Source organism: Zonotrichia leucophrys, chromosome 29 (assembly GCF_028769735.1).
Source record: "Zonotrichia leucophrys gambelii isolate GWCS_2022_RI chromosome 29, RI_Zleu_2.0, whole genome shotgun sequence".
NCBI lineage: Eukaryota > Metazoa > Chordata > Aves > Passeriformes > Passerellidae > Zonotrichia > Zonotrichia leucophrys.
The window spans coordinates 2,839,360-2,863,545 of NC_088198.1; the positions used below are offsets into that span (position 1 = coordinate 2,839,360).

Consider the following 24,186-nt stretch of genomic DNA (forward strand, 5'->3'; position numbering starts at 1 on the left):
CCCATCTTACCTGCTCCCCTTACCTGCTCCATCTTACCTGCTGCCTCTTCCACACGCTCCCTTCATGGTTCCACCTGACAGAACCTGAACCCCCAAACCTGACTCCTGGTCCAGTGAGGGTGAGACCCCTTAACCTTGGCCCAGCTGAGGGTGAGATCCTTGATCCCTGACCCTGGCGAGGGTGGGACCCCTGAGCTGTGGTCCAGCTGAGGGTGAGACCCTTGGCTCAGGGCTGAAAACCTTGACGTTTTGCAGAGGTGAAGCTGAGCTCCCTGACCCTCTGCTCAGATGAGGGTGAGCCCCCCCACCATGGGCCCAGGTGAAGTTTATCCTAACCCTGCCCCTGTGCCCAGGTGAAGTTTATCCCCCTGCCCCTGTGCCCAGCTGAAGCTGAGCCCCCTGACCCTGTGCCCAGGTGAAGTTTAGCCCCCTGACCCTGTGCCCAGGTGAAGTTTATCCTAACCCTGACCATGTGCCCAGGTGAAGTTTATCCCCCTGCCCCTGTGCCCAGGTGAAGTTTATCCTAACCCTGACCCTGTGCCCAGGTGAGGGCGAACCCCCTGACCCATTGCCCGGCTGAGGGCTCCCCGCCAGCGGTCGCTGAGGCCAGGCCGGCCCCTCCCGCCCCTCACCGGCTCCTCCGTCCGCGCTCCCGCGCCGTCCCCGCCGCCCCAACGGCCCGGTGGCGGTGCCGGTGCCGGTGCCGGTGCCAGGGCCGGCCGTTCCCCGCGGGGCTCCCCTCAGGCCCCGCAGCCATCTTCGGCCCTCGCCGGCGATGCGGCGGGCGCGGCCCGCGCTCCCGCTGCTGCTGCTGCTGCTCGCGGGGCCCCTGCCCGCGGGGACGGCCCCCACAGACCCTGTGGACGGTACCGGGACCCAGCGGGACCCAGCGGGGCCGGGCCGGGGCGGAGGGGTCGGGGACGGGGGCAGCGAGCGGGGAAGAGCCTGAGCAGAGCGGGGCAAGGCGGGGTGGAAGAGTCTCTGGTTTATACAGAAATTTGGTGAATTCTTGTAAAGCAGCGGCAACTGACCACGTTTAACCGCAAATCTATACAACAGAAATACACCTTAGTCAGATAAATACGCCGTATTTCACATAGGCTGAGAAAGCACTGGAATCCCCAGACACCGGGATCTGTGAGGCAGCGAGTCCTGCAGAACAGAGCCCTGGAATGGTTTTGGCTGGAAGGGGGAAACCTTACAGCCCACCCAGTGCCATCCGTGCCATGGCAGGGTCACCTTCCCCTGTCCCAGTGCTCCCAGCCCTGTCCAGCCTGGCCTTAAACACTGCCAGGGATCCAGGGGCACCCACAGCTTCTCTGGGCACCCCGTGCCAGGGCCTGCCCACCCTGGCAGGGAAGAATTTCTTCCCAATATCCCTCTAACCTTCCCTCTGGCAGTTGTCCCTTGTCCTGGCACTCCAGGCCCATTTATATGCTCTCTCTCCATCTCTCCTGCAGCTCCTTCAGGCACTGGAAGGCCATAGTTAAGTCAGCCCGAAGCTTTTTTCCTCCAGGCTGAACAATCCCAATTGTCCCAGCCTTTCCTCACTGCAGATGTGCTCCATCCCTCTAATCAACCTGGTGGCCTCATCTCCAACAGCTCCATGTCCTTCCTGTGCTGGAGGTTTAAAAATCCAAACCCAAAACAAATTAAAAAACAAAAACAAAAACTGCCACCAGCAGCAACAGAAAAGACCCACCAAAACCCCCAAACACCCAACCATAAAAAACCCAGAGACAACAGAAAAAAAAAAGACCAACCCGTACACCCAGAGCACCCACAAGCGCTGCCCCAAAAGCTGAGCTTTGCCCCTCAGGCTCTCTGAGGAGCCCGTTGTGTTTTGCAGAGTGTCAGCAGCAGCTGCCGGTGGCCCGGAGCGTGGTGTCCTGGATCGTGGGGGGCTACGAGGCCCCGGAGGGCGCGTGGCCGTGGGTGGTGAGCCTGCAGGTGCTGCGCGGCGGCGTCCGCTTCGTGCACCTGTGCGGCGGCGTGCTGCTGGGCCGGAGAGCCGTGCTGACCGCCGGCCACTGCGTGGATGGCAGGATGTACGTACGGGGTGACCCCCGGGCACCATGGCTGAACCCCCTGAGAACCATGCCTGAACCCCCTGGGTACCGTGGCTGAGCTCCCTGGGCACCATGGCTGCGTCCCTTGGGCACCATATCTGAACCCTCTGGGTACCACAGCTGAGACCCCTGGGCACCATGGCTGAACCTCTTGAGAACCGTATCTGAACCCTCTGGGTACCACAGCTGAGCCCCCTGGGCACCACAGCTGAGCCCTCTTGGCACCATGGCTGAGCCCTCTGGGCACCATGGCTGAGCCCCTTGGGCACCACAGCTGAGACCCCTGGGCACCACGGCTGAGCCCCCTTGGCACCATGGCTGAACCCCTTGAGAACCATGTCTGAACCCTCTGGGCACCATGGCTGACCCTGGGAACCATGGCTGAACCCCCTGGACACCATATCTGAACCCCTGGGTAACATGGCTGAGACCCCTGGGCACCATGGCTGAACGCCCTGGGTACCACAGCTGAGCCCCCTGGGCACCATGGCTGAACCCCTTGAGAACCGTATCTGAACCCTCTGGGTACCACAGCTGAGCCCCCTGGGCACCATGGCTGAACCCCCTGGGTACCATGGCTGAACCCCCTGGGTACCGTGGCTGAACCCCTGGGTACCACGGCTGAACCCTGGGAACCATGGCTGAACCCCCTGAGAACCATGGCTGAACCCCCTGGACACCATATCTGAACCCCCTGGGTAACATGGCTGAGCCCCTGGGCACCATGTCTGAACCCCCTGGGCATCACAGCTGAACCCCCTGGGCACCATATCTGAACCCCTTGACAACCATGGCTGAACCCCTGGGCACCACAGCTGAACCCCCTGAGTACCATGTCTGAATCCCCTGGGCACCCTGGCTGAGCCCCTTGGGCACCAAATCTGAACCCCCTGGGTACCACAGCTGAATCCCCTGGGCACCACAGCTGAGCCCCCTGGGCAGGGAGAAGGAGGCCGAGGGCACCTGAGCTGTGTCCCAGGGTGGCCAAAGGAGCAGAGCAGGGATTGTCCCCCTGTGCTGGGCACTGAGAGGCCCCTCCAGTGCTGTGTGCAATGGATGGAGCACAGCCAGAGCCAGGAACTGACTGAAAAGTCCAAGCTCTGCCTGATCCTCACCTTGGCCACAGCATTGATCCTCTCCCATGCCAGGTTTTCTGCCCCCTTCCCCAGCCCACTCCCCCAAAGTAGTTTGGGTTGCTTTGTTCCACAGAGCTCTGATTTTTCTGGTTAACCTCACCACAAAATGTTTTGATATTTAGATTACAAACGCTCCAATTCATCAGTTTTAACACAATTTCCCTTTTTTTTTTTGTTGATCAGAACCAACGATTTGCCACTTAAGGTTTTGTTTTTTGAAAATGTGGCAATAACTCCTCAGAACAGATTTTTAACTGCACTTACAGCAACTCTGGAGCATTTCAGCTCCCAGCACCGGTCTCTTTCCCAGCCTTTACCACAGTTGCACAATCTGCATCTGTCAACATCCACTGTTGACTCAACCATGACCTGGGGGAAAGTGAACTGTAAAAATCGGCAAAACTTGAAATTTTGTCCTTTATCAGGACTTCGTTACATCAGCTTCTTGTTTGCATTTAACAAATATTTATTTGCAATATAATTTCTCTTTAAATTATCAATTTAATTTTTACCTTAACTTTGGAGGCTAATTTGAATTTTATAGCTCCAATCCAATCCAATCCAATCCAATCCAATCCAACCCAACCCCTTCCAGGATCCCAGGGCTCTATGAAAACAAACTGTGAAACCGATGTAAAACCCACCTGAATTCTCATCTTCAAGATGAGCTTTAAGGTGCCTCCAACCCAACCCATTCCTGGATCTCTATGAAAACAAATGGTGAAACCGATGTAAAACCTACCTGAATTCTCATCTTCAAGATGAGCTTTAAGGTACCTCCAATCCAATCCAGTCCAATCCAATCCCATCCAATCCAACCCAATCCAACCCAACCCCTTCCAGGATCCCAGGGCTCTATGAAAACAAACTGTGAAACCAATGTAAAACCCTGTGAATTCTCATCTTCAAGATGAGCTTTAAGGTGCCTCCAACCCAACCCCTTCCAGGATCCCAGGGCTCTATGAAAGCAAACGGTGAAACCGATGTAAAACCCACCTGAATTCTCATCTTAAAGATGAGCTTTAAGGTGCCTCCAATCCAGCCCATACCTGGATCCCAGGGTTCTATGAAAACAAACTGTGAAACTGATGTAAAACCCACCTGAATTCTCATCTTCAAGATGAGCTTTAAGGTACCTCCAATCCAATCCAATCCAATCCAATCCAATCCAATCCAATCCAATCCAATCCAATCCAACCCCTTCCAGGATCCCAGGGCTCTATGAAAGCAAACTGTGAAACCGATGTAAAACCCTGCAAATTCTCATCTTAAAGATGAGCTTTAAGGTGTCTCCAATCCAACCCAACCCATACCTGGATCCCAGGGTTCTATGAAAACAAACTGTGAAACTGATGTAAAACCCTGTGAATTCTCATCTTCAAGATGAGCTTTAAGGTGCCTCCAATCCAATCCAATCCAATCCAATCCAATCCAATCCAATCCAATCCAATCCAATCCAATCCAATCCAATCCAATCCAACCCCTTCCAGGATCCCAGGGCTCTATGAAAACAAACTGTGAAACTGATGTAAAACCCACCTGAATTCTCATCTTCAAGATGAGCTTTAAGGTACCTCCAATCCAGCCCATACCTGGATTGCAGGGCTCTATGAAAACAAACTGTGAAACTGATGTAAAACTCACCTGAATTCTCATCTTCAAGATGAGCTTTAAGGTACCTCCAATCCAATCCAATCCAATCCAATCCAATCCAATCCAATCCAATCCAATCCAATCCAACCCAACCCCTTCCAGGATCCCAGGGCTCTATGAAAGCAAAGGGTGAAGGCGATGTAAAACCCACCTGAATTCTCATCTTCAAGATGAGCTTTAAGGTACCTCCAATCCAATCCAATCCAATCCAACCCAACCCCTTCCAGGATCCCAGGGCTCTATGAAAGCAAACGGTGAAAGTGATGTAAAACCCACCTGAATTCTCATCTTCAAGATGAGCTTTAAGGTACCTCCAACCCAACCCCTTCCAGGATCCCAGGGCTCTATGAAAGCAGACGGTGAAGGCGATGTCAGACGCTGTGAATTCTCTGGCAGGGATCCGTGCTCCTGGCGAGCCGTCCTGGGCGTGCACAACCTGCACAAGCACAGCCGGCACACGGCCCGGAGGAGGATCAGGAGGATCATCGTGCACTCGGAGTTCAAGAGGGAAACCTTCGAGAACGACGTGGCCGTGCTGGAGCTGAGGTCGGCCGTGCGCTACAGCCTCTTCATCCAGCCCGTGTGCCTGGCCCCGGCCGCCCTGGTGCCGCCGCTGGAGAACAGCTCCGACTGCTACATCAGCGGCTGGGGACGCACCAGCGAGAAGGGTACTGGGCTCTGCCGCTGCCGGCACCCTCCTGCTCCCATCCCCGGGTTTATAAACTCTCCTCGCACTTGGGTCTGAGAGGCCTTTCCCAACCTTGTCCCAAACTGAAGGAGGACAGGTTCAGATTAGATATTGGGAAGAAATTCTTCCCTGTGAGGGTGGGGAGGCCCTGGCACAGATTGCCCAGTGCACCCTGGAAGTGTCCAGGGTCAGCTGGATGGGGCTTGGAGTAACCTGGGATAGTGGAAGGTGTCCCTGCCCATGGCAGGGCGTTGGAACTGGATGATCTTTAAGGTTCCTCCCAACCCAAAGCATTCTGTGATTCTAACTGGATTTGCTCAGGTTGTGGTCTCCCCACACGATGTCATTTAACTCTGCTCTCAGGGGTTTTCCATCACAAGCAGGTTAGACCCACACAGCTGTAACCACAGGAATAGATTTTCCCAGCCTTTCTTCCAAGTATAACATGAAAAAAAGGAAAATAAACTCACCCCATTCGTGGTGCAGGTCAACGTGGGCTGCTGGAAACAGCTATTATATTGAAAAGCAACAATTCTGATGCCACACGTTGTGAACTGAGGGGTTCCCGTGGGATTTATGAATGACTACACCCCCTCCAATTCTCTCTTTACTCCCACTGGGCACAAATTCAATGCCAGCTGGTGCGTGGGAGTTTTGGGGTCAGCTGAGATTGTATGAGCCTGTTTGGTAAGTCACCTCTGACATTTTGAGCAAGGCAGGGATATTATCATTGATGCTTCTTCTGAGGAAGAATTGCAAAATCTACATCCAACCCAAGTCTTCAAACCTTTAACCTACTCAAATTCCAATCCATTGGCAACAGGCAGGGTCTGTGTCATACCCATGTCTAAACACGTCCAGAACACACCTAGGCTGGCAAAACAACAAAACCAAAAACAGTTTTACTGTGGTAAAACCGCTCCCCACCGCAGCACATTTCACCTTTCTGAATTCTGTCTCCTTTCAAGGTAAAATCTCCCCTGTGCTAAAAGAAGCCCACGTGGCAATCCTCCCTTCCAGCCTGTGCAACAGCTCTGCGGGCTACGCGGGGCTCATGAGCGACAAAGCGCTGTGTGCCGGCGCCTGGGCCGGGGGCACCGACAGCTGCCAGGTGAGAGGGTGTGCCAGTCCTGCCAGGTGAGAGGGGAGTGCCAGTCCTGCCAGGTGAGAGGGGAGAGGGGAGTGCCACACCTGCCAGGTGAGAGGGGAGTGCCACACCTGCCAGGTGAGAGGGGAGTGCCAGTCCTGCCGGGTGAGAGGGGGGTGCCAGTCCTGCCAGGTGAGAGGGGTGTGCCAGTCCTGCCAGGTGAGAGGGGAGTGCCAGTCCTGCCAGGTGAGAGGGGTGTGCCAGTCCTGCCAGGTGAGAGGGGAGTGCCAGTCCTGCCAGGTGAGAGGGGAGAGGGGAGTGCCAGACCTGCCGGGTGAGAGGGGAGTGCCAGTCCTGCCAGGTGAGAGGGGTGTGTGCCACACCTGCCAGGTGAGAGGGGTGTGCCAGTCCTGCCAGGTGAGAGGGGAGAGGGGGTGTGCCACACCTGCCAGGTGAGAGGGGAGTGCCAGTCCTGCCAGGTGAGAGGGGTGTGCCACACCTGCCAGGTGAGAGGGGGTGTGCCAGTTGTGCCAGGTGAGAGGGGAGTGCCAGTCCTGCCAGGTGAGAGGGGAGTGTACCACAGCTGCCAGGTGAGAGGGGTGTGCCAGTCCTGTCAGGTGAGAGGGGAGTGTGCCAGTCCTGCCAGGTGAGAGGGGGGTGCCACAGCTGCCAGGTGAGAGGGGAGGTGGTGCCACAGCTGCCAGGTGAGAGGGGTGTGCCAGTCCTGCCAGGTGAGAGGGTGTGCCAGTCCTGCCAGGTGAGAGGGGAGTGCCAGTCCTGCCAGGTGAGAGGGGAGTGCCAGTCCTGCCAGGTGAGAGGGGTGTGCCACACCTGCCAGGTGAGAGGGGGTGTGCCAGTCCTGCCAGGTGAGAGGGGTGTGCCACACCTGCCAGGTGAGAGGGGTGTGCCAGTCCTGCCAGGTGAGAGGGGAGAGGGGAGTGCCAGACCTGCCAGGTGAGAGGGGAGAGGGGAGTGCCACACCTGCCAGGTGAGAGGGGTGTGCCACACCTGCCAGGTGAGAGGGGTGTGCCAGTCCTGCCAGGTGAGAGGGGAGGGCCAGTCCTGCCAGGGGAGAGGGGGTGTGCCACACCTGCCAGGTGAGAGGGGAGTGCCACACCTGACAGGTGAGAGGGGAGTGTGCCAGTTGTGCCAGGTGAGAGGGGTGTGCCACACCTGCCAGGTGAGAGGGGAGTGCCAGTCCTGCCAGGTGAGAGGGGTGTGCCACACCTGCCAGGTGAGAGGGGTGTGCCAGTCCTGCCAGGTGAGAGGGGTGTGCCACAGCTGCCAGGTGAGAGGGGAGTGCCAGTCCTGCCAGGTGAGAGGGGAGAGGGGAGTGCCACACCTGCCAGGTGAGAGGGGTGTGCCAGTCCTGCCAGGTGAGAGGGGAGTGCCAGTCCTGCCAGGTGAGAGGGGAGAGGGGTGCGCCACACCTGCCAGGTGAGAGGGGTGTGCCAGTCCTGCCAGGTGAGAGGGGTGTGCCACAGCTGCCAGGTGAGAGGGGAGTGTGCCAGTTGTGCCAGGTGAGAGGGGTGTGCCACACCTGCCAGGTGAGAGGGGACTGTGCCACACCTGCCAGGTGAGAGGGGAGTGCCAGTCCTGCCAGGTGACAGGGGTGTGCCAGTTGTGCCAGGTGAGAGGGGTGTGCCACAGCTGCCAGGTGAGAGGGGAGGTGGTGCCACAGCTGCCAGGTGAGAGGGGAGGTGGTGCCACAGCTGCCAGGTGAGAGGGGTGTGCCACACCTGCCAGGTGAGAGGGGAGTGCCAGTCCTGCCAGGTGAGAGGGGTGTGCCACAGCTGCCAGGTGAGAAGGGAGGTGGTGCCACAGCTAAGAGGGGAGGTGGTGCCCCACCTATCAGCTGAGAAGGGAGGTGGTGCCACAGCTGCCAGGTGAGAGGGGAGGTGGTGCCCCACCTGCCTCAGTGGAACTCCCAAGCCAGAGGCTCAGCAGCATCGTGATTTGCAACATGATTAATTAAAACAGCAGAAACAGTAACTGGAAAACATGTCAAATGCAAATAAGCATCATAAAAGGGTTGGGACAGCGATTGCAGAGCAAAAACGTACACAAAGAATTTGGGGATATTGGAAGGATGACAGGAATAGGTGAACAAAGAGGAAGGATAAAGAATGTGACATTTATGTCATAAAGGTGTCAGTAAATTATATATGAGACAAAACACTGGACACTGTACCACACAGTGTGTGTGAAGCACACGTATGTCTCACCTGTTCCTATGCTGGAGAGCAGCACTGGACACGGATAAGGCTCAGGACTGGACACAGATGAGGCTCAGGACTGGACACAGATGAGGCTCAGGACTGGACACAGATGAGGCTCAGGACTGGACACAGATAAGGCTCAGGACTGGACACAGATGAGGCTCAGGACTGGACACAGATGAGGCTCAGGACTGGACACAGATGAGGCTCAGGACTGGACACAGATGAGGCTCAGGACTGGACATGGATAAGGCTCAGGACTGGACACAGATGAGGCTCAGGACTGGACACAGATGAGGCTCAGGACTGGACACAGATGAGGCTCAGGACTGGACACGGATGAGGCTCAGGACTGGACACAGATGAGGCTCAGGACTGGACACAGATGAGGCTCAGGGATGTGGTTCAGGGATAGGGCTCTAGGAAGCAGCTCAGGGATGTGGCGTGATTTTTGTTTAAATGCTGAGCAATCGCCGCCTCTTTCTCGGAAAAGCCAGTTCCCAGGTCCAAAGCACTGGCAGAAGCTGCAGCACCAGCTGGGACACGGAGACATTACTAATGAAACCCCATAATGTACCCTAAGTGCTTTGTCTGATCCACTTCCTGCTTCCCTCAGCACTTTTCCCTGAGCAGGTGACACGGCCAAGACTCAGGGTGTGTGCTCCTCACTGTGTCTCTTGGAGCTCCCACACCGTGTGGACAAATCCCACAATTAAGTGAGGAGTGAAGGTTTAGGCATGAGAAGGTGCACAGAGCAAACAGAATCTGAGTTAAAAGATACTCAGGTTACTTTTAAGTCAGTTAACAGAAGCAGTGCAGGGCTCTGGTCAGAATCAGGAGGGATTTCTCCATGGAAGGCGTGGTCAGGCATTGGAAGGTGGTGGAGCTCCCCATCCCTGTCCAAGGAACAGCTGGATGTGGTGACAGCATTCTGGTCTGGTGACAAGATGGGGATCAGCTTAGACTTGATGGTCTTGAGGGCCTTTCCAGCCTCAGGGATCTGATTCTGCCTTCCAGCAGCACCAGACTGGCCTTGAGTTGCCCACATGCTACTCCCCACGTTACTGCCATTGTGACTGTCCAGTTAACCCAGCTGCTTAAACTAAACCTAAAAATCAGGCTGATTACTGCCTGAAGGGTTTCCTGGAAGGAAACCCTCACACGCTGCTGGTTTTTGTGGTGTTCCTTTATTGGAATATGAATCCCAATATAACCAGTTAGATGGTGCCTGGGCCAGTTCTGACCCTCGCTGCTGGGCCAAAGGCAGCACTGTGGTGTTTTACCCCAGAGATACCTTGGCTGAGAGTGCAGCGGGGCAAGTCCAGGCTTGTCAGGACTCCGTTTACCTCAGGAGAGAGCTTCTGGTGATGGTGAAGAGAAGGAAGGAGTGGATTCTGCTGGAAGGTTATATCCAGATGTTTATTCCATGGGGCAATTCCTCCACCAGAATGGAGGCCGCATGGTCTGATTAACCTTTTAAGCTCAGGGCAGGGGAAGGGGAGGGGACAGGTGAGCCACCAACCAGGTGAAGGGGCAGGGTCTCAAGGGACCAGGGACACCTATACGGGCCAATGTCCCCCAGGCCTGAGGGACCAATCACACGACGCCTTGCTGGTATGTTAGCCTGATTGACAGGGCACACTCAGCGAGGGGCGAGGGGGAAGGGAGAAGGTAAAACAGGACATTGCAACACACCACAACGTTCCTTTCAGGGCGACAGCGGGGGCCCCTTGGTGTGCTACCACGCGGACACGGACAGGTATTACCTGATCGGCATCGCCAGCTTCGGCGTGGGCTGCGGCCGCCCCCGCTACCCCGGCATCTACGTGCGCCTGTCCCAGTACCGCAAATGGATCAAAGCCAAACTGCTGCTGATTAACCAGGCCTGGAGCCCCCCGGGCACCGCGCTCACCGTGCTGCTGGCCCTGGGGCACACGCTGCTCACGCACCTTCTGTAGACGGGAATCCAGCGTGTCGTCCTCGAGGAGGTCTGTGCTGCCTGGGAAAGCCTGGAGAAACCAGCTCGCTCCTGACCGACAATAAATCCCAGAGCCAAAGGATGTGCACTTACTTTTTAGGAGTCGTGTCTGCCATTGTATTTTTTGTTTCCTGCCTCTGATATCCACACTGACAGGAGAGGAAAGAGTACCAGCCTCGGCACTAATGAGGAAAATTGAATATAGAAATGTTATGGACTGGAAACACTTTGTTCCCACCCTATTTCTGTGCTTTTCCAGCCCTCAGGGGGTTAAACACACACAGCCAGGGGCTGGGGAGGGCAGATGCTCCCTCTGCCGGGTAAAAGCCAGCAGAGCGCACTAAGGTTTTAATTAACCACTTAATTAGCCAAACCTTACCTGTGGCTCAGCTTACTGAAAACTAAGAAGGTAAAAACCCTGCAGGAAGGGTTCTGCACTCATGATTTTTAGCACTGGCAGGTGTGTAAAAATGCCATTTAATCCACTAAGAGTATTATTTATTCCTGGCTGTCATAGGACTTGATCCCACACAGGTATTCCCACCACTGCAGCTCTAACTTCATTACAAATAAATAGGGACCAGCAGAATTATAATATTTTAGCGACTTTATTTACCAAGATCAAAATTTGCAACCATTAATTGTTTCAACAAATATTTACAATTCATGGAAAGCACGGACTGTTTGGAACCAACCAGCAGAACAGCATCAGCTGCTGCATCTCTTACCCTCAGGAATGAGATTTTACTCTTTAAAATCGAGATTTGAAAGTAAATCCAAACTAAGAACCTCATGATCAGTGCTTAAAGAGCAAACTTGTGTTACTGTTTAATATTCCCATGATGAAAACTCAGCTGTTCTTTCCAACACACAATTTAAGAGTATAAAAATTGACTCCTGGTGTGTCTGGCAGGACAGGTGCTTCCCTTGCTGGATACAAGAAGAATTAATTGGCCACCAGGTTTTGACAGTCTTAACACTTGATAGGTTTTGTTTATTATTGTTCCATCTTACAAAAGGAAAAAAGAGGACACAGTGAGGATCAGCTGCCAGAGCTGCCAGAGCAGTTCAGAGCTGCAGGTGGAACCTCTCCCTCATGCCAGGTTACACACAGCTGAGCAAAGGTCCAGTTCTCTGAGGTTCCAGGCACATTCAGGGCTGTTCAATTCTCCTGAATTCCACCCCAGCAAAGGGAAACACCAACTCCTCTCCAGGAGCAGCTCCCTCAGTTTAGGGCTTTCCCAACCTTATTTCTGATGGCTCACAAAGCCTTTTCTGACACGATGGCAACCAGGAGTCACACTCCAGCCTGGCCTAAAGGAAATGCACTGGGGCTCGTGCCCACAACAATCAGAGACTCAGGAACTTCAGGGGGAAAACAAAAATAACCTTTTCTAGCCCACTAACCAGAGACTGTGGAATGCAGATTCCTCATGGCAAAGAGCTCTGCTTGCTACAAGGCCATTCATTCCCAAAGGAGCAAAATCAAAAACCCTGCCTGAGCATGGGATGAGCATTACACACCCAGGGAGGGAGCACAGCTTGGAACTGCACCCAGATCTGAGCCAGCACGACACAACGGAGCTCCAACAGCAGCACAGCCCATGGTGTGGGTGCCACAACTGGAAGCAGGATTCAGTGCCAGCTATGGGAATGGCTGATCCCTCAGCCAGAGGCACTGCAGCCACCTCAGCCCCTGCCCAAACCTGGCCCAGGCTGTGCCCCCACAGTGCCATGTCCTGCCCGCCAGGCCCACAGCTGACTGTGCCCCCACAGTGCCACGTCCTGCCCGCCAGGCCCACAGCTGACCATGCCCCCACAGTGCCAGGCCCACAGCTGACTGTGCCCCCACAGTGCCACGTCCTGCCCGCCAGGCCCACAGCTGACCGTGCCCACACAGTGCCACGTCCTGCCCGCCAGGCCCACAGCTGACTGTGCCCCACAGTGCCATGTCCTGCCCGCCAGGCCCACAGCTGACTGTGCCCCACAGTGCCACGTCCTGCCTGCCAGGCCCACAGCTGACTGTGCCCACACAGTGCCACGTCCTGCCCGCCAGGCCCACAGCTGACTGTGCCCCACAGTGCCAGGCCCAAAGCCAACCGTGCCCCCCAGTGCCACGTCCTGCCCGCCAGGCCCACAGCACACAGCCCTGGGGGCTCCAAGCATGGAGACCCCCCAGGTAAAGGAGTCCTGATCATGCCAAACCTTTGATTTTCACCTGAAACAAATTCAAATTGTACAAACTGGACTCTCTGACACAATGAGATCTAATGTGCAGATATTGTCAACTCTGGGGAGTAAAAAGCCCTAATTTCTTTTTTTTTTTCCCTCCTTTTTCCCCCCCAATACTCTTTAGGATCTGTTTTTTTCTGCAAGTTTCCTACAGACATACAAAATTAATTCAAGTATCTCCTACACCAAAGAGGATCTCATTTGACTTTGTACTATCCATAAAAATATATCCTTGAAAATCTGGTTCACAAAATATTTCATTTGGTTACTAAAATGAAAGATATAAACTGTCAAAATAGGTATAGAAACTCAATTTCAGGTTTTGTAAAGATCACAATTTAGCTACAAAATATACCAACCATCTCCCTGTTTGCAATATAGTATTTGCTTACAAAGATACCATTACTTTGCAAAATAGCTCCTACCTTACAAAATTAGGCTGGAAATTGTAATTTTGCACTATTTCCAGCAATAAACCAGAGATTAGAACCTCATAACCCTTTGGTATAGATCTTTCATTTTTTACTACATAATTTTTCTTCTATTTGGTTTCATGTTCCAAAGCCCAGGAGAATCCCCAGCCAGGACAAGCACTGAGTGTTTCATTGTAGATATGATCAGCACACAATCTAATTTTCAATGATCAATGTTTCTCATGCCCAGAACTAAGAACAAACTCTTGTGAAATGAACAACTTTGAGAAGTTTAATCTCAGAAATTCTTCAGAACTTTTTGTCACCAGTCCTCGTCCCTCACACACACCGTGCTTTAAAATCACTGATGTGCTGAATTCTCTATGAAAACCAACACAATTTTCTGTGCCTCAGACATTTCCAGGACCAGGCCTCTCGCTGCCTTCTGCAGATCCTTCCCCAATCTGATAAACACGGCAAACATGGAAAAAAAAATATCATCCCAACTTTTTAAATTGTCATCTGAGAAAGAGTAAAAACATAATTTATACCTCGAGCAAAGTATCAGCTTTTTTATCATCTGCACCTGTAAAGACCAACTTACAGGTTCAAATAAAAATATTTACAGACAAATAACTGAAGGAAAAAGGCTTGAAAAAGAGTAAGAAATCAAAACATACACTGGTTATAAACGTTACTAATAATGTCAGCTATGGCAAGGATTCTGTTTCATCCATGTTTTTTCTTTGTAACCAAATTTTGCCTCCCTAATTGGAGGCATTCCCAGGAATTTTCAAAGAAACTCTCATCACCTGCCTCGCCACACGTGACTGTCCTTCTGCCGCAGCTGCAATCTTGAATTGAGCAGTTTCCAGTTGTGCCAGCAGGAATTTTGGTGAGGTTTTCTTGTTTCCTCTTTGTACTTTGTCACCAACATGTTGTAAAGAAAATCTATAGAGTCTTTGAGCTGTGAAATCTAGGTAGAAAAGTTTCATTTTTGACCTTTCATCTAGTTTAAAAAATTCAGTATAAAAAAAAAAATTTCTCCTCTGATATTTCACCAGTCCCCAGATGTTTTTACCTTCTCTTCTTACACACTTTTATGACAGTAAAGATCTTTCAAAGTTTTTAGCTCTTCAATTAGAGTTTTGTTCTGATTTTCCAGGACTGCCACTCGATTTTCCAAACATTTCACATACTCCTTCTTCTTCCTACGGCACTCCCGGGCAGCTTCTCTGCAACAGAGAAGCAGAGTTCTTGATTTTAGCTGTGAGATCTGTTTTCTGAATGTCACAACACTGACCAACACCAGAGAGCTGGAACTGCAGTGAGGAACAAAACTGAGCCAAAACTGCCTGAGCAGAGCAGGAAATTCAGCAGGATCTGGTAACACACATGGAGCCAATCTGCAGGGGAAACCCAGCTTTGGCTTCTCCACACTGTGAGCACGTCTGGGTCACAATTTCCCATGTTTGGGTCACAATCTGCCACAGTCCCAGGTGTGCCCAGGTGGGGAAGGAGGCCATGGGCACCTGGGCTGTACCAGCCATGGCGTGGCACAGCACCAGGGCAGGGACTGCCCAATGCTGAGGCCCCTCCAGTTCTGCACCATTACAACAAGGGGAATATGGATGGGCTGGAGCACACCCAGAGCTGGGAATGGGGCTGGGGAAGGGGTGGAGAGCTCCTGAGGAACTGGGAAAGGGGCTCAGCCTGCAGAGAAGGAGACTCAGGGGGAACCTCCTCCCTCTCCACAGCTCCCTGACACGAGGGGCAGCAGGGGCAGGGGGTCAGGCTCTGTTCCCAAGGAACAGGGACAGGACAAGAGGAAACGGCCTCAAGCTGTGCCAGGGGAGGTTCAGGCTGGACATCAGGAGGAATTTCTTCATGGAAAGGACGGTCAGGCATTGGCAGGGAGGTCTGGAGTCCCCATCTCTGGATGTGGCACTCAGTGCTCTGGTGGAGATCTGTCCCAGGTTGGACTTTATGATCCTGGAAGTCTTTTCCAAGCCCAGTGATTAAACCCAGCAGCCAGGCAGCTGAGGTGCCCTCACATACCTGTTCTTCATCAGCCTGATCTCCCGTTTCAGCTGTGGGTCGTCTGTCTTGCTGCTCTGGGACGTCAGAGTGACGGGGGACGTCATCACCACGGTCTGGGGCAGGGAGGAGGTGGTGGGCGTGGTGCGGATCTGGTACGTCTGCATGTCCCCAGAGGCAGCTGGGGACACAAAGGGGGCAGCATGAGCAGGTGGCACTGGCGGTGCCAGGGGTGTCACCGTGTCCCCAGGGGACAATACTCACTCTGCACCACCACCTGGTTGCTGGGCACCAGGATCTGCTGCCCGTCCGAGGTCTGGGCGTACTGCAGGATGGTGGTGCCGGGCTGGGAGGCGCCGGCGTTGGCCATGGTCAGTGTCTGCAGCCCCTGCACCCCGTCTGCCCCCGGCCCCGCCAGCTGCAGCCCGTTGGCTGCAATGGCAACTGCAAGGGAAGGCACAGGGACAAGAGGATGGACAGCAGGAAATACAGGCAAATCACAGTATCCTACAATGGGCTGGGTTGGGTTAGAGGGACCTTAGAGCCCACCCAGTGCCACCCCTGCCATGGCAGAGACACCTCCCACGAGCCCAGGCTGCTCCAAGCCCTGGTCACTGCCAGGGATGCAGGGGCACCACAGCTTCTCTGGGCACCCTGTGCCAGGGCCTCACCCACTCACACGATGGAGCAGTGTGAAGCACCATGAACACCAAATGGCAACATCAAAAGAACAAATCCTAATTTTTTTGTACCTCTCTGATACCACAGGAGCCTTTTAGTATGGCCTATAATATACATCCATCTATCTATCTGTCTATCTATCCATCTATCCATCCATCCATCATCTATCCATCCATCCATCCATCCATCCATCCATCCATCCATCCATCCATCCATCCATCCATCCGTCCATCCATCCATCCATCCATCCATCATCCATCCGTCCATCCATCCATCCATCCATCCATCCATCCATCCATCCATCCATCTATCCTTCTATCCATCTATCCATCCATCTATCTATCCATCCATCCATCTATCCATCCATCCATCCATCCATCCATCCATCCATCCATCCATCCATCCATCCATCCATCCATCCATCCATCCATCCGTCCATCCGTCCATCCGTCCATCCATCCATCCATCTCTGTGTCTTTACTGATATATTGGGTTAAATCCAGCAGAGAACACTGCTGTGTGCTCCACACCAACACCCTTAAATGACTTAATGTCCAAAATTTAAAATTACAGCACTGAGTTTATCTGAAGTCTGTAAATACCAGTTACTTCTATATACAAATTTTATGGACTACTAGATAATAACCAACTTTTGTCCTTCATCTTACTCAAATACCTAATGAAATCTGCATTTTGAGGCAAGTAGAAGAAAAACTGTGAGGATATTTTGGGTAACCTACTGTACTGTCCAGTGCTTGTCTGGTAGATGGGCGTGGGAACGGACATGGAGGCCACAGTGGAGACCCCAGGACTTTCCTCATCTCCTTTTCTATCCCGTGTGTCTTCAGAAGAAAGATCTTTCAAAATTTTTCTGTGAAAAAACGAGTCTGACATTTGACTGCACTCCTCACTTCAGTCAAATGATACAACTGAGTAAAATCACAGCTGGTGAACATTTTGCCCTTTACAAAACCCTGCTGAGGCCAACCTCCAGTTAGTGGAGTCAAAGTTTCCTCACAGCAATGATGGCTCAGAAAGTTCAGTGCATGAACAGATTCACGGAGTGTTTCAAGGGAAAGGAAACAACCTGGAGGGCAGCAGAATACTGCAAACCATGGGAAGGGGCTGCTGGTTTGGTTTCAAATAAAACCACCGAGTGTACCACGGCCGTACCGGTAGGATGGACGACGAGCCAAGATGCCTCGAGCTTTCTGTGAGGAGCCAATGCTGTCTGAGGAGTCCTGAGAATCCTCACTCTCAGACAAGGAAGATACCTGGTGAGAAAGGGAACAGGAGCACACTGATGTACAGGACAAACACAGAGAGCACCTGGAATCTTTTCTGTAAAAAAGGAGCAGTGGGGTTTGTTGGTGAGAATGTGAAAAACAGTGAAAACAATATTTAAGGCAGCAGCATATCAGGGAGTAAATATGCAAAGTACTATCTACAATTTTCGTTATTCCACTGTGTGCTCATCCAGTTCAAAGTGTAATTTTGTCTCTGATGCTCCTTATAAGTGAACAAAATATTTATTTGCTCTTATCCGTGTGCCAGCAACAGAGTGCAGAGGAGGGCACAGAGCTCTGGGAAAAGCCTCTCACTGAACTGCAGACACAGAGCAGCCTATGATCAGCAGGGAAAAAAAAACCTGCTCATGCTGTGCTTTGTTTTTCCCTCCACCAAGGCCACAAAGTTCATAAATTACAGAAAAGGAACGAATCCAGTCAGTGGAGACTGTGCAACCAGGGGGAGGGAAAAGGAGAGAGATTTAACAGAGACACGAGCAGCAACAAGCAGCCAGTGCAGATGCCTGAGTGCTTTCAGCAGTGACAAATGTTCTCCTGTCCCTGCTCTGAAGTTCCAGCAGTGACAGCTGACAGTCCCTGCCAGCTCTGCTTCTCATGGCTTATCAATTTAGGGTGGTGTGAGGAGTGTGGGCAAGGATCAGGGACAAATTCCTGGCTTTTAGGGCAGTGGTTTCCCAGTGGAACCCCAGGGGCCCAGGGCTCTGCAGCAGGGACTGAGGGGAGCAGGAACAGACCCACTGCACTCCCTGGGCACCTTCTGGAAGGGATTCTTACAAAAAGCACATGGCAAGTGAGTAAGGGACACAAGCAGAGACTTGGGTACCACTGACAGGGAGCTACAGCACCAGAGAGCACCCAGAGCTCATTTCCCTTCACACAGCTCCACCTTCCCAAACACTCATTTTAATCCACTATTAAATTATTCTATTATTGCCCACTGCCCTCCTTTGGGTGTCAGACCCCACCTGACTGCCAGGGCACAACTACAGAGCTGTGCATTGGATTTTAGCATAAAGGGAGGTGACATGAAATGGTTTCAATTTGACTCCACAGGTGTGGAGTCAAAAAACCCACGAGGAAGAATTTCAAGCCCAAATGAGGGATCCCACAGGGCTGTCCTTGGATTGCTCACTGTCCCCTACAGCAGGGCACAGCTGGGTCAGAGCAGCCTCTACACATCTTTCCCCACCTTCTCACCCCCAGAACTGCACTTTGGGGTATTTAAAGCCGGGGTGGAGTTACCTGCACGGTCTGCACCTGAGGGGAGTGGATCACCGAGGAGGACTGAGCTGTCTGAATGACTCCCTGCACCTGGACTTGCTCTCCAGGAAGCTGAACCACTGTGAGGGGAGCAGAACCTCGGAGAGACATCTACAATGGAGCAAAACCCATGGTGAAACCTCTGTGCCACAGGACTCAGGAAGTGCAACACGTGTAGGAAAACCATTAGCAGCTTATTTTCATTCTAATCAAGTCACAAAAGTACCTTTAAAGATGCACATTTTTTAGACATTATTTGCATATGAAAAAGGCTGAAACAGTTCGTTATTTCCTCTGGTTGGAGAAAATCAAATGTGGCATTATGTCACATAATCAAGTATGTGATATTACATAACATATTAAAAACATGAAAGTGCTTCAGCTTCCTAGGGGGTTTGCAGTTTTGATGTTGAACTCCCATGAGTCTTTACACTTCAATTCAATTTATATTGTTCACTTTCCATATGTTCTCAAAAATAATTCAAGTTATACATGTAGATTCTAAGTAAATAACCACTTCTGTAATTAAATTCCTTCAGTACTTTTATTAACCTGAAATACATAAGATGAAGGGATCATTAAAATACACACAGCTCAATTTCCAATTAATGCAGTTTTGTATCATAACTCACAGTATTAAGGGACAATCAGAACTTTAGATAAAAACAGATTGGGAAACCAGCCTGGAAACAAACCCCAGGACATCAGCTGATATTCTCTCCTTTCCTTTATCTAAATTTTGCATCAAAATCCCAATTGCCTCCACAGGATAAACAGTGGATGAGCTGCAAAACATTGCTTTTTCCCAGGAAAACCCTCCTGGAAGGATTCACTCCTTCACCAGTTCTAAGGGATTCAGGTTAAAGCTCTGACATGGATGTTACCTTAGAGGAAAAATCTCAATTTGCAAGTTGATGTGGTTTATTAGATTAAATATGTTCATGTTGGGCTAAAATCCAAGGGTTTCCATGGTGCTGAGCACCCAGGATTGCTGCTACTACAAAAAGAGCTGGAAATGCTTTTTCTAATGAAAAAATGAAACCAGGCCCTCATTTTATTCCTGAGCAGCTCCAGTGGAGGACTAACCCCAAATCTGGGCTGCACTTCTGCATTGTACAAACACAAAAAAAATAACTTTAAACACTTTATAATTAATTTTATGTCATCCACCATCAAACAAACACATTTTTCTTAGCCTCCTTCTGTTTTTTCTTCTCTGATTGCTTCTAAGAATGGCTCTATAGTTTGCAGCACACAGAAGTGGCTCTGAACTGCCTGAAATGTTTGCTGAGATCCAGCCCAGGCTTTACCTGTTGAGCAATATGAGAGAGCTGAGCTGCCTGCAGGGTTGTACCTTGTCCAGCCGAGGGCTGCGCCGGAACAGAGCTGCTGCTGCTGCCCTTGTGCACCTCTTCCATCATCAGCTACGAGAAAAGCAGAGAAATCCAGTCAGCAATGAGTGTGGACAGCACACAGGTGCCCAGTTCCTCAGGGCCTCGTGATTCTGGTCTCACTGGGATGTGCTGAAGGAGCTCTTTGCTCTCCAATGTTGCCATTATTTTATAATATCCAATTCCTAATATCCCATCTAACCCTGCTCTCTTTGCCTTTGAAGGATGATCCAGGAAGAAAACCAAGATTCTTTATACTAAAGAATATCTTTCTCTAAGTAAGATAATTTCCAAAAATATTTTAGCCAAGCCACCAGCCAAACCTATTTTAAACTATCTGAAGGTGTATAAAAACAAACCAGGGACTCAAATCAAAGTGAAGAGAACACAGTTTTGAATTTTAAGAGTCACTCTGTCTTGATGTAATGCAGTCAGCAACACTTGTCTCATGTCTAAGATTTTATATTTAACTGTTCAACGTCTTGCCAGCATCCCCCCTCGGGTTCTGGGGGATTCAGGGATGCACAAATGCAGGTTTCAGCTGGGCTGGTGGGCGGACCAGCCTGGAGCATTAGAAGCTGATGGGTGAGTGTTAAACATTTTGTCACAGAAGGTTTGAAAGTGTTGAAAGGACAGTTGCTATGAGACTGGAAATTACATTGCTTTCTGTGGAAATGTGAGTCACTGATTTTTCCCTGCTGAGCCCAACCACAGCACGCAGCCCAATGAGGAGCCACCCCAGAGCAGGGCCCTGCTCCTGCACCCTCCCTGTCTGAGGGTGCTGCTGCAGGAACCCCAAAAAGTCACCAAAGCAGCTTTGCAGGGAGAAAACTGATGGTGGCTGATACAGGAGACTGGGATGGATTGATGGAGCAGCTCTGCTGGGAGGATTGGGATTGTTTAACCTGGAACAGAGAAGGTTCAGGGTAACTGAATTTGCCTCCCCAGTGGCTGAAGGAGCTGCAGGAAAGATGGACACAGCACATCCTGGAGTGGCAGCACGTGGGGAATGATCCCACTGACAGATGGCAGGGCTGGGTGGGACACTGGGCAGGATTCCTCCCTGAGAGGGTGGGCAGGGCCTGGCACAGGTGCCCAGAGAAGCTGGGGCTGCCCTGGGTCCCTGGCAGTGCCCAAGGCCAGGCTGGGCAGGGCTTGGGGCGAGCTGGGATGGTGGAAGGTGACCCTGCCCATGGTAGGGAGATGTTCCTTCAGGTCCCTTCCAGCCAAAACAAACCCGAGGTTCTGTGTCCTTCAGCCCAAACCTTCCCCAGCCTATGATGCAGCTCCCTCATGGCTGCAAACATCAACCACCTCAAGATTATCAGCAGAATTAATGATGAACCTGCAATGGACGCAACTTTGTCTGTCCTCAAACACAGTTTTAGATTTTATAAAGGAAAATTTCGCACCCTGCAAAGTGTCTCAGGTATCAAAGGCCCCTCAAACCGAAATCCAGACAGCAGCAAAAATGACAATAAATTTCCAGTGCTACAGAAACCTCTGTTCATTTCTGTAGAGCAAAACCACAGCCTGCCCTCCCTGCTCTCTGCTATTAGTTTCTCTATCTTACTGTCCCATGAAAGACTCAAAACAGGCTGCAAGAAACAGCAAAACCAGTAAAACCACCCCAGGGGGAAAGCACAGAGGGTTCTGCTGACCTTTCTCTCACTGCTGTGAAGTTCTGCTTACAGGAATAAAAGATAAAGTATTTCCCATTAGAAAGATGAGTTCTGAGTTTAGTTCATCTCTGCTTGCTCTGGAATATTCAATTATCCATCCAACATCAGTCAATAAAAAGATTTAGCAAGGATTGCAACAAGATGGAAATTCATCCTGCACCTCACAGCCTCTGGGGATGAGAGTGTCATGCAAGACTTCCCTGCCTTTAACTTCATTTAGCTGGAAAACCAGGAATTTCCCCCTGGAATGGGAGGAAAACCTCAACCTGCAGAAGAATCACCAAAAAGGAGAATACCTAAACACAGTCACCCTCTGGATAAACCTGCTCTGACAGCTGAATTTAATTTATTTAGCTGAAAGCAGGTGCTCTCTTTGGGGTGAAGGAAGAATTTTGCAGTCACAGAGCACTGATAAGAGAAGCAACACCAAGGCTTTATCATCCTGAGAATGATTTTTGTCCCAATCTGCACAAACACCACTTTTTTATAACCAGGCAGGTAACGGTGATGATTTTCACAGTAAACCCAAAGTCTCCATGTAGCTCCACCTCAAAAGTCATTTAACTGAAAGGATTCTGCATCAGCAGCTCATGAAATTTGCTTTAAGGAACTCCTAAATTTCTGGGCATCATCTCCCTCCAGCCAAGAAAACTCATCCTCCTTCAAACCTGAGCCTCAAAACCATCTTCCTCTGGGACACAAACAGGAATGTCACAGTCATCGGGACACACTTCAGTTCTCAAAGTTCACAGACACCTCCCATGAAACCACCACACAAACCCAGCAGAAACACCTGACGTGCTCAAGGAGCATCAATTAAAAAAGAAAACTCATTCCCACAACTTCCACTGATTCCCTAATTCTGGAAATTCCCTAATTAAGTGCTGCAGAGAGCACCAGAGGAAGAAACCAAGTTCTGTTTTGCAAACTGAGTAGAGGAAGGGTCTGAATGATGTTTCATCACTGAAATATTGTAAGAGCCAATTGATTGTATTTTTTATAACATCAGAAATCAAGAATATTGGACACAAAATTCTACTCTCAAATAGTGACAGGAGTCAAATTCTGACATTTACAAACTGTACAAAGGGATTTCAAAACGTTTTCTTAAATGATGCTTAAGTAATCTTGGGGAATTTGGGGTTCTCAAAATCAGCTGCTTTCAGCAGTGAAAATATTATTTACTTAAATTTGTCATTAAGATACTTGGAGAAAATTTCCTCATCCAGAAAAACTCCATTTTTTCCTCCCAGAAATCAGTGAAAGACAGAGCAAAGGGCAGCACATCCCACCAGATGTGCCAGAGAACAAGCGAGCAGTCTCGAGTCAAGGTGCCCAGTCACTGCTCCAGATTCCATTCCACAAACACACAAAGTTATTCCTTAAAACTCCAGGAGCACTTTCCTCATAGGATTTCTCCCACTCCCCTCCACCCAGCACCAGCCTGTACAGGCACATCCCCTGACAGGAGCTTCAGGAATAAACGCTGCAGCCTAAGGATGTCAGTATTATATCCGCATCAGGGACCTGATGGTTGTGAGAGAAAAATAGCCCAGAGATCATTTATACCATCATTTCTATCATTTATACAATCCTGGATCCACCCGATCCTCACTGCGCGCTGAAGTCAAGGCTCAGACGCGGGTCAGGGGCAAAATTCATAGCGAACAGGTAAGGACGCCCATTAACGGCGGTGTAGTTAGCGATAAAGCCGAGTTTGTGCCCGGGCAGGCTCGGGGACCCAGCCACCGCTGCCCGGGACCGGCTGGAGCCGCGGCCACCCCCGAGCACCTTTCCCCCATCCCCGAGGGGAGCGGGACCCGGGGCTCCCCGTCACCCCCCAGAAGCCTTTCCCCCGTCCCGGGGCGAGCGGGCCCGGCCCGGCAGCAGCCCCAGGCCGCGGGGCAGCGCCTCAGGCCCGGCTGCGGGGGAAACTCCCCGCGGTTTCCGCAGCGGCCGCCGCGCCGAGGCCGCGGCCTGTGCCCGTCCCCTCACGGCCCGCGGGGGCGGACGCGGGGGGAGAAGCGGCGGGCGGGCCGAGGGGGACGGGGCGGCCTCCCCAGCCCGCGCTTACCTCAGAGCCCCGCAGGGCCGCGCGTGGGGAGCGCCGGAGCCGCCGCCGGGTCCCGGCCCCGGTCCCGGCCCGGTCCCGCCTCAGGGAAGCGGCGCCGGCGGGGGGGGCGGGCCGCGACCATAGAGTGCGCGCCCAGGGGCCCCCGCCATAGAGCCCCAGCGGCGCGGAGCGCGCGGGCGCCGGGCTAGAGCGGCCGCCTGGAGCCGGCCCCGCCCGGGCGCACCACAGAGAGGAGGTGGCGGAGCGGCGCTGCCGGGCACGGCGCGGGAACAGCGCCCC

General features: G+C 51.9%; 2 protein-coding genes and 1 long non-coding RNA gene across 3 annotated transcripts; 2 read left to right on the forward strand and 1 right to left on the reverse strand.

Annotated features, from left to right (window-relative positions):
• Window positions 1-775: 775 nt before the first annotated feature.
• On the forward strand, window positions 776-10,904 carry TMPRSS12 (transmembrane serine protease 12). Its single transcript, XM_064734975.1, has 5 exons — window positions 776-866; window positions 1,850-2,048; window positions 5,255-5,526; window positions 6,515-6,657; window positions 10,565-10,904. The coding sequence occupies exons 1-5, from the start codon at window positions 776-778 to the stop codon at window positions 10,808-10,810; spliced, it is 951 nt and encodes a 316-aa protein (XP_064591045.1). The 3' UTR covers window positions 10,811-10,904.
• A 1,610-nt stretch (window positions 10,905-12,514) lies between these two features.
• On the forward strand, window positions 12,515-13,023 carry LOC135459232 (uncharacterized). The gene is made up of 3 exons (XR_010442990.1): window positions 12,515-12,736; window positions 12,841-12,886; window positions 12,963-13,023. It is a non-coding gene; the product is annotated as an uncharacterized LOC135459232 (long non-coding RNA).
• A 118-nt stretch (window positions 13,024-13,141) lies between these two features.
• ATF1 (activating transcription factor 1) lies at window positions 13,142-24,100 on the reverse strand. Its single transcript, XM_064734974.1, has 8 exons — window positions 23,908-24,100; window positions 20,071-20,184; window positions 18,743-18,871; window positions 17,367-17,467; window positions 16,934-17,064; window positions 15,777-15,956; window positions 15,534-15,693; window positions 13,142-14,710 (listed from the first exon to the last, which is right to left on the reverse strand). The coding sequence occupies exons 2-8, from the start codon at window positions 20,179-20,181 to the stop codon at window positions 14,566-14,568; spliced, it is 957 nt and encodes a 318-aa protein (XP_064591044.1). The 5' UTR covers window positions 20,182-20,184; window positions 23,908-24,100; the 3' UTR covers window positions 13,142-14,565.
• Window positions 24,101-24,186: the final 86 nt, after the last annotated feature.

Coding starts and splice junctions, on each gene's coding strand:
- TMPRSS12 (XM_064734975.1), top strand. CDS start 776: ATGCGGCGGGCGCGGCCCGCGCTCCCGCTGCTGCTGCTGCTGCTCGCG. Junction 867..1,849: donor CCCCACAGACCCTGTGGACG/GTACCGGGACCC, acceptor TGTGTTTTGCAG/AGTGTCAGCAGCAGCTGCCG. Junction 2,049..5,254: donor CACTGCGTGGATGGCAGGAT/GTACGTACGGGG, acceptor ATTCTCTGGCAG/GGATCCGTGCTCCTGGCGAG.
- ATF1 (XM_064734974.1), bottom strand. CDS start 20,181: ATGATGGAAGAGGTGCACAAGGGCAGCAGCAGCAGCTCTGTTCCGGCG. Junction 18,872..20,070: donor TCTCTCATATTGCTCAACAG/GTAAAGCCTGGG, acceptor GCTCCATTGTAG/ATGTCTCTCCGAGGTTCTGC. Junction 14,711..15,533: donor ATCAGGCTGATGAAGAACAG/GTATGTGAGGGC, acceptor TCTCTGTTGCAG/AGAAGCTGCCCGGGAGTGCC.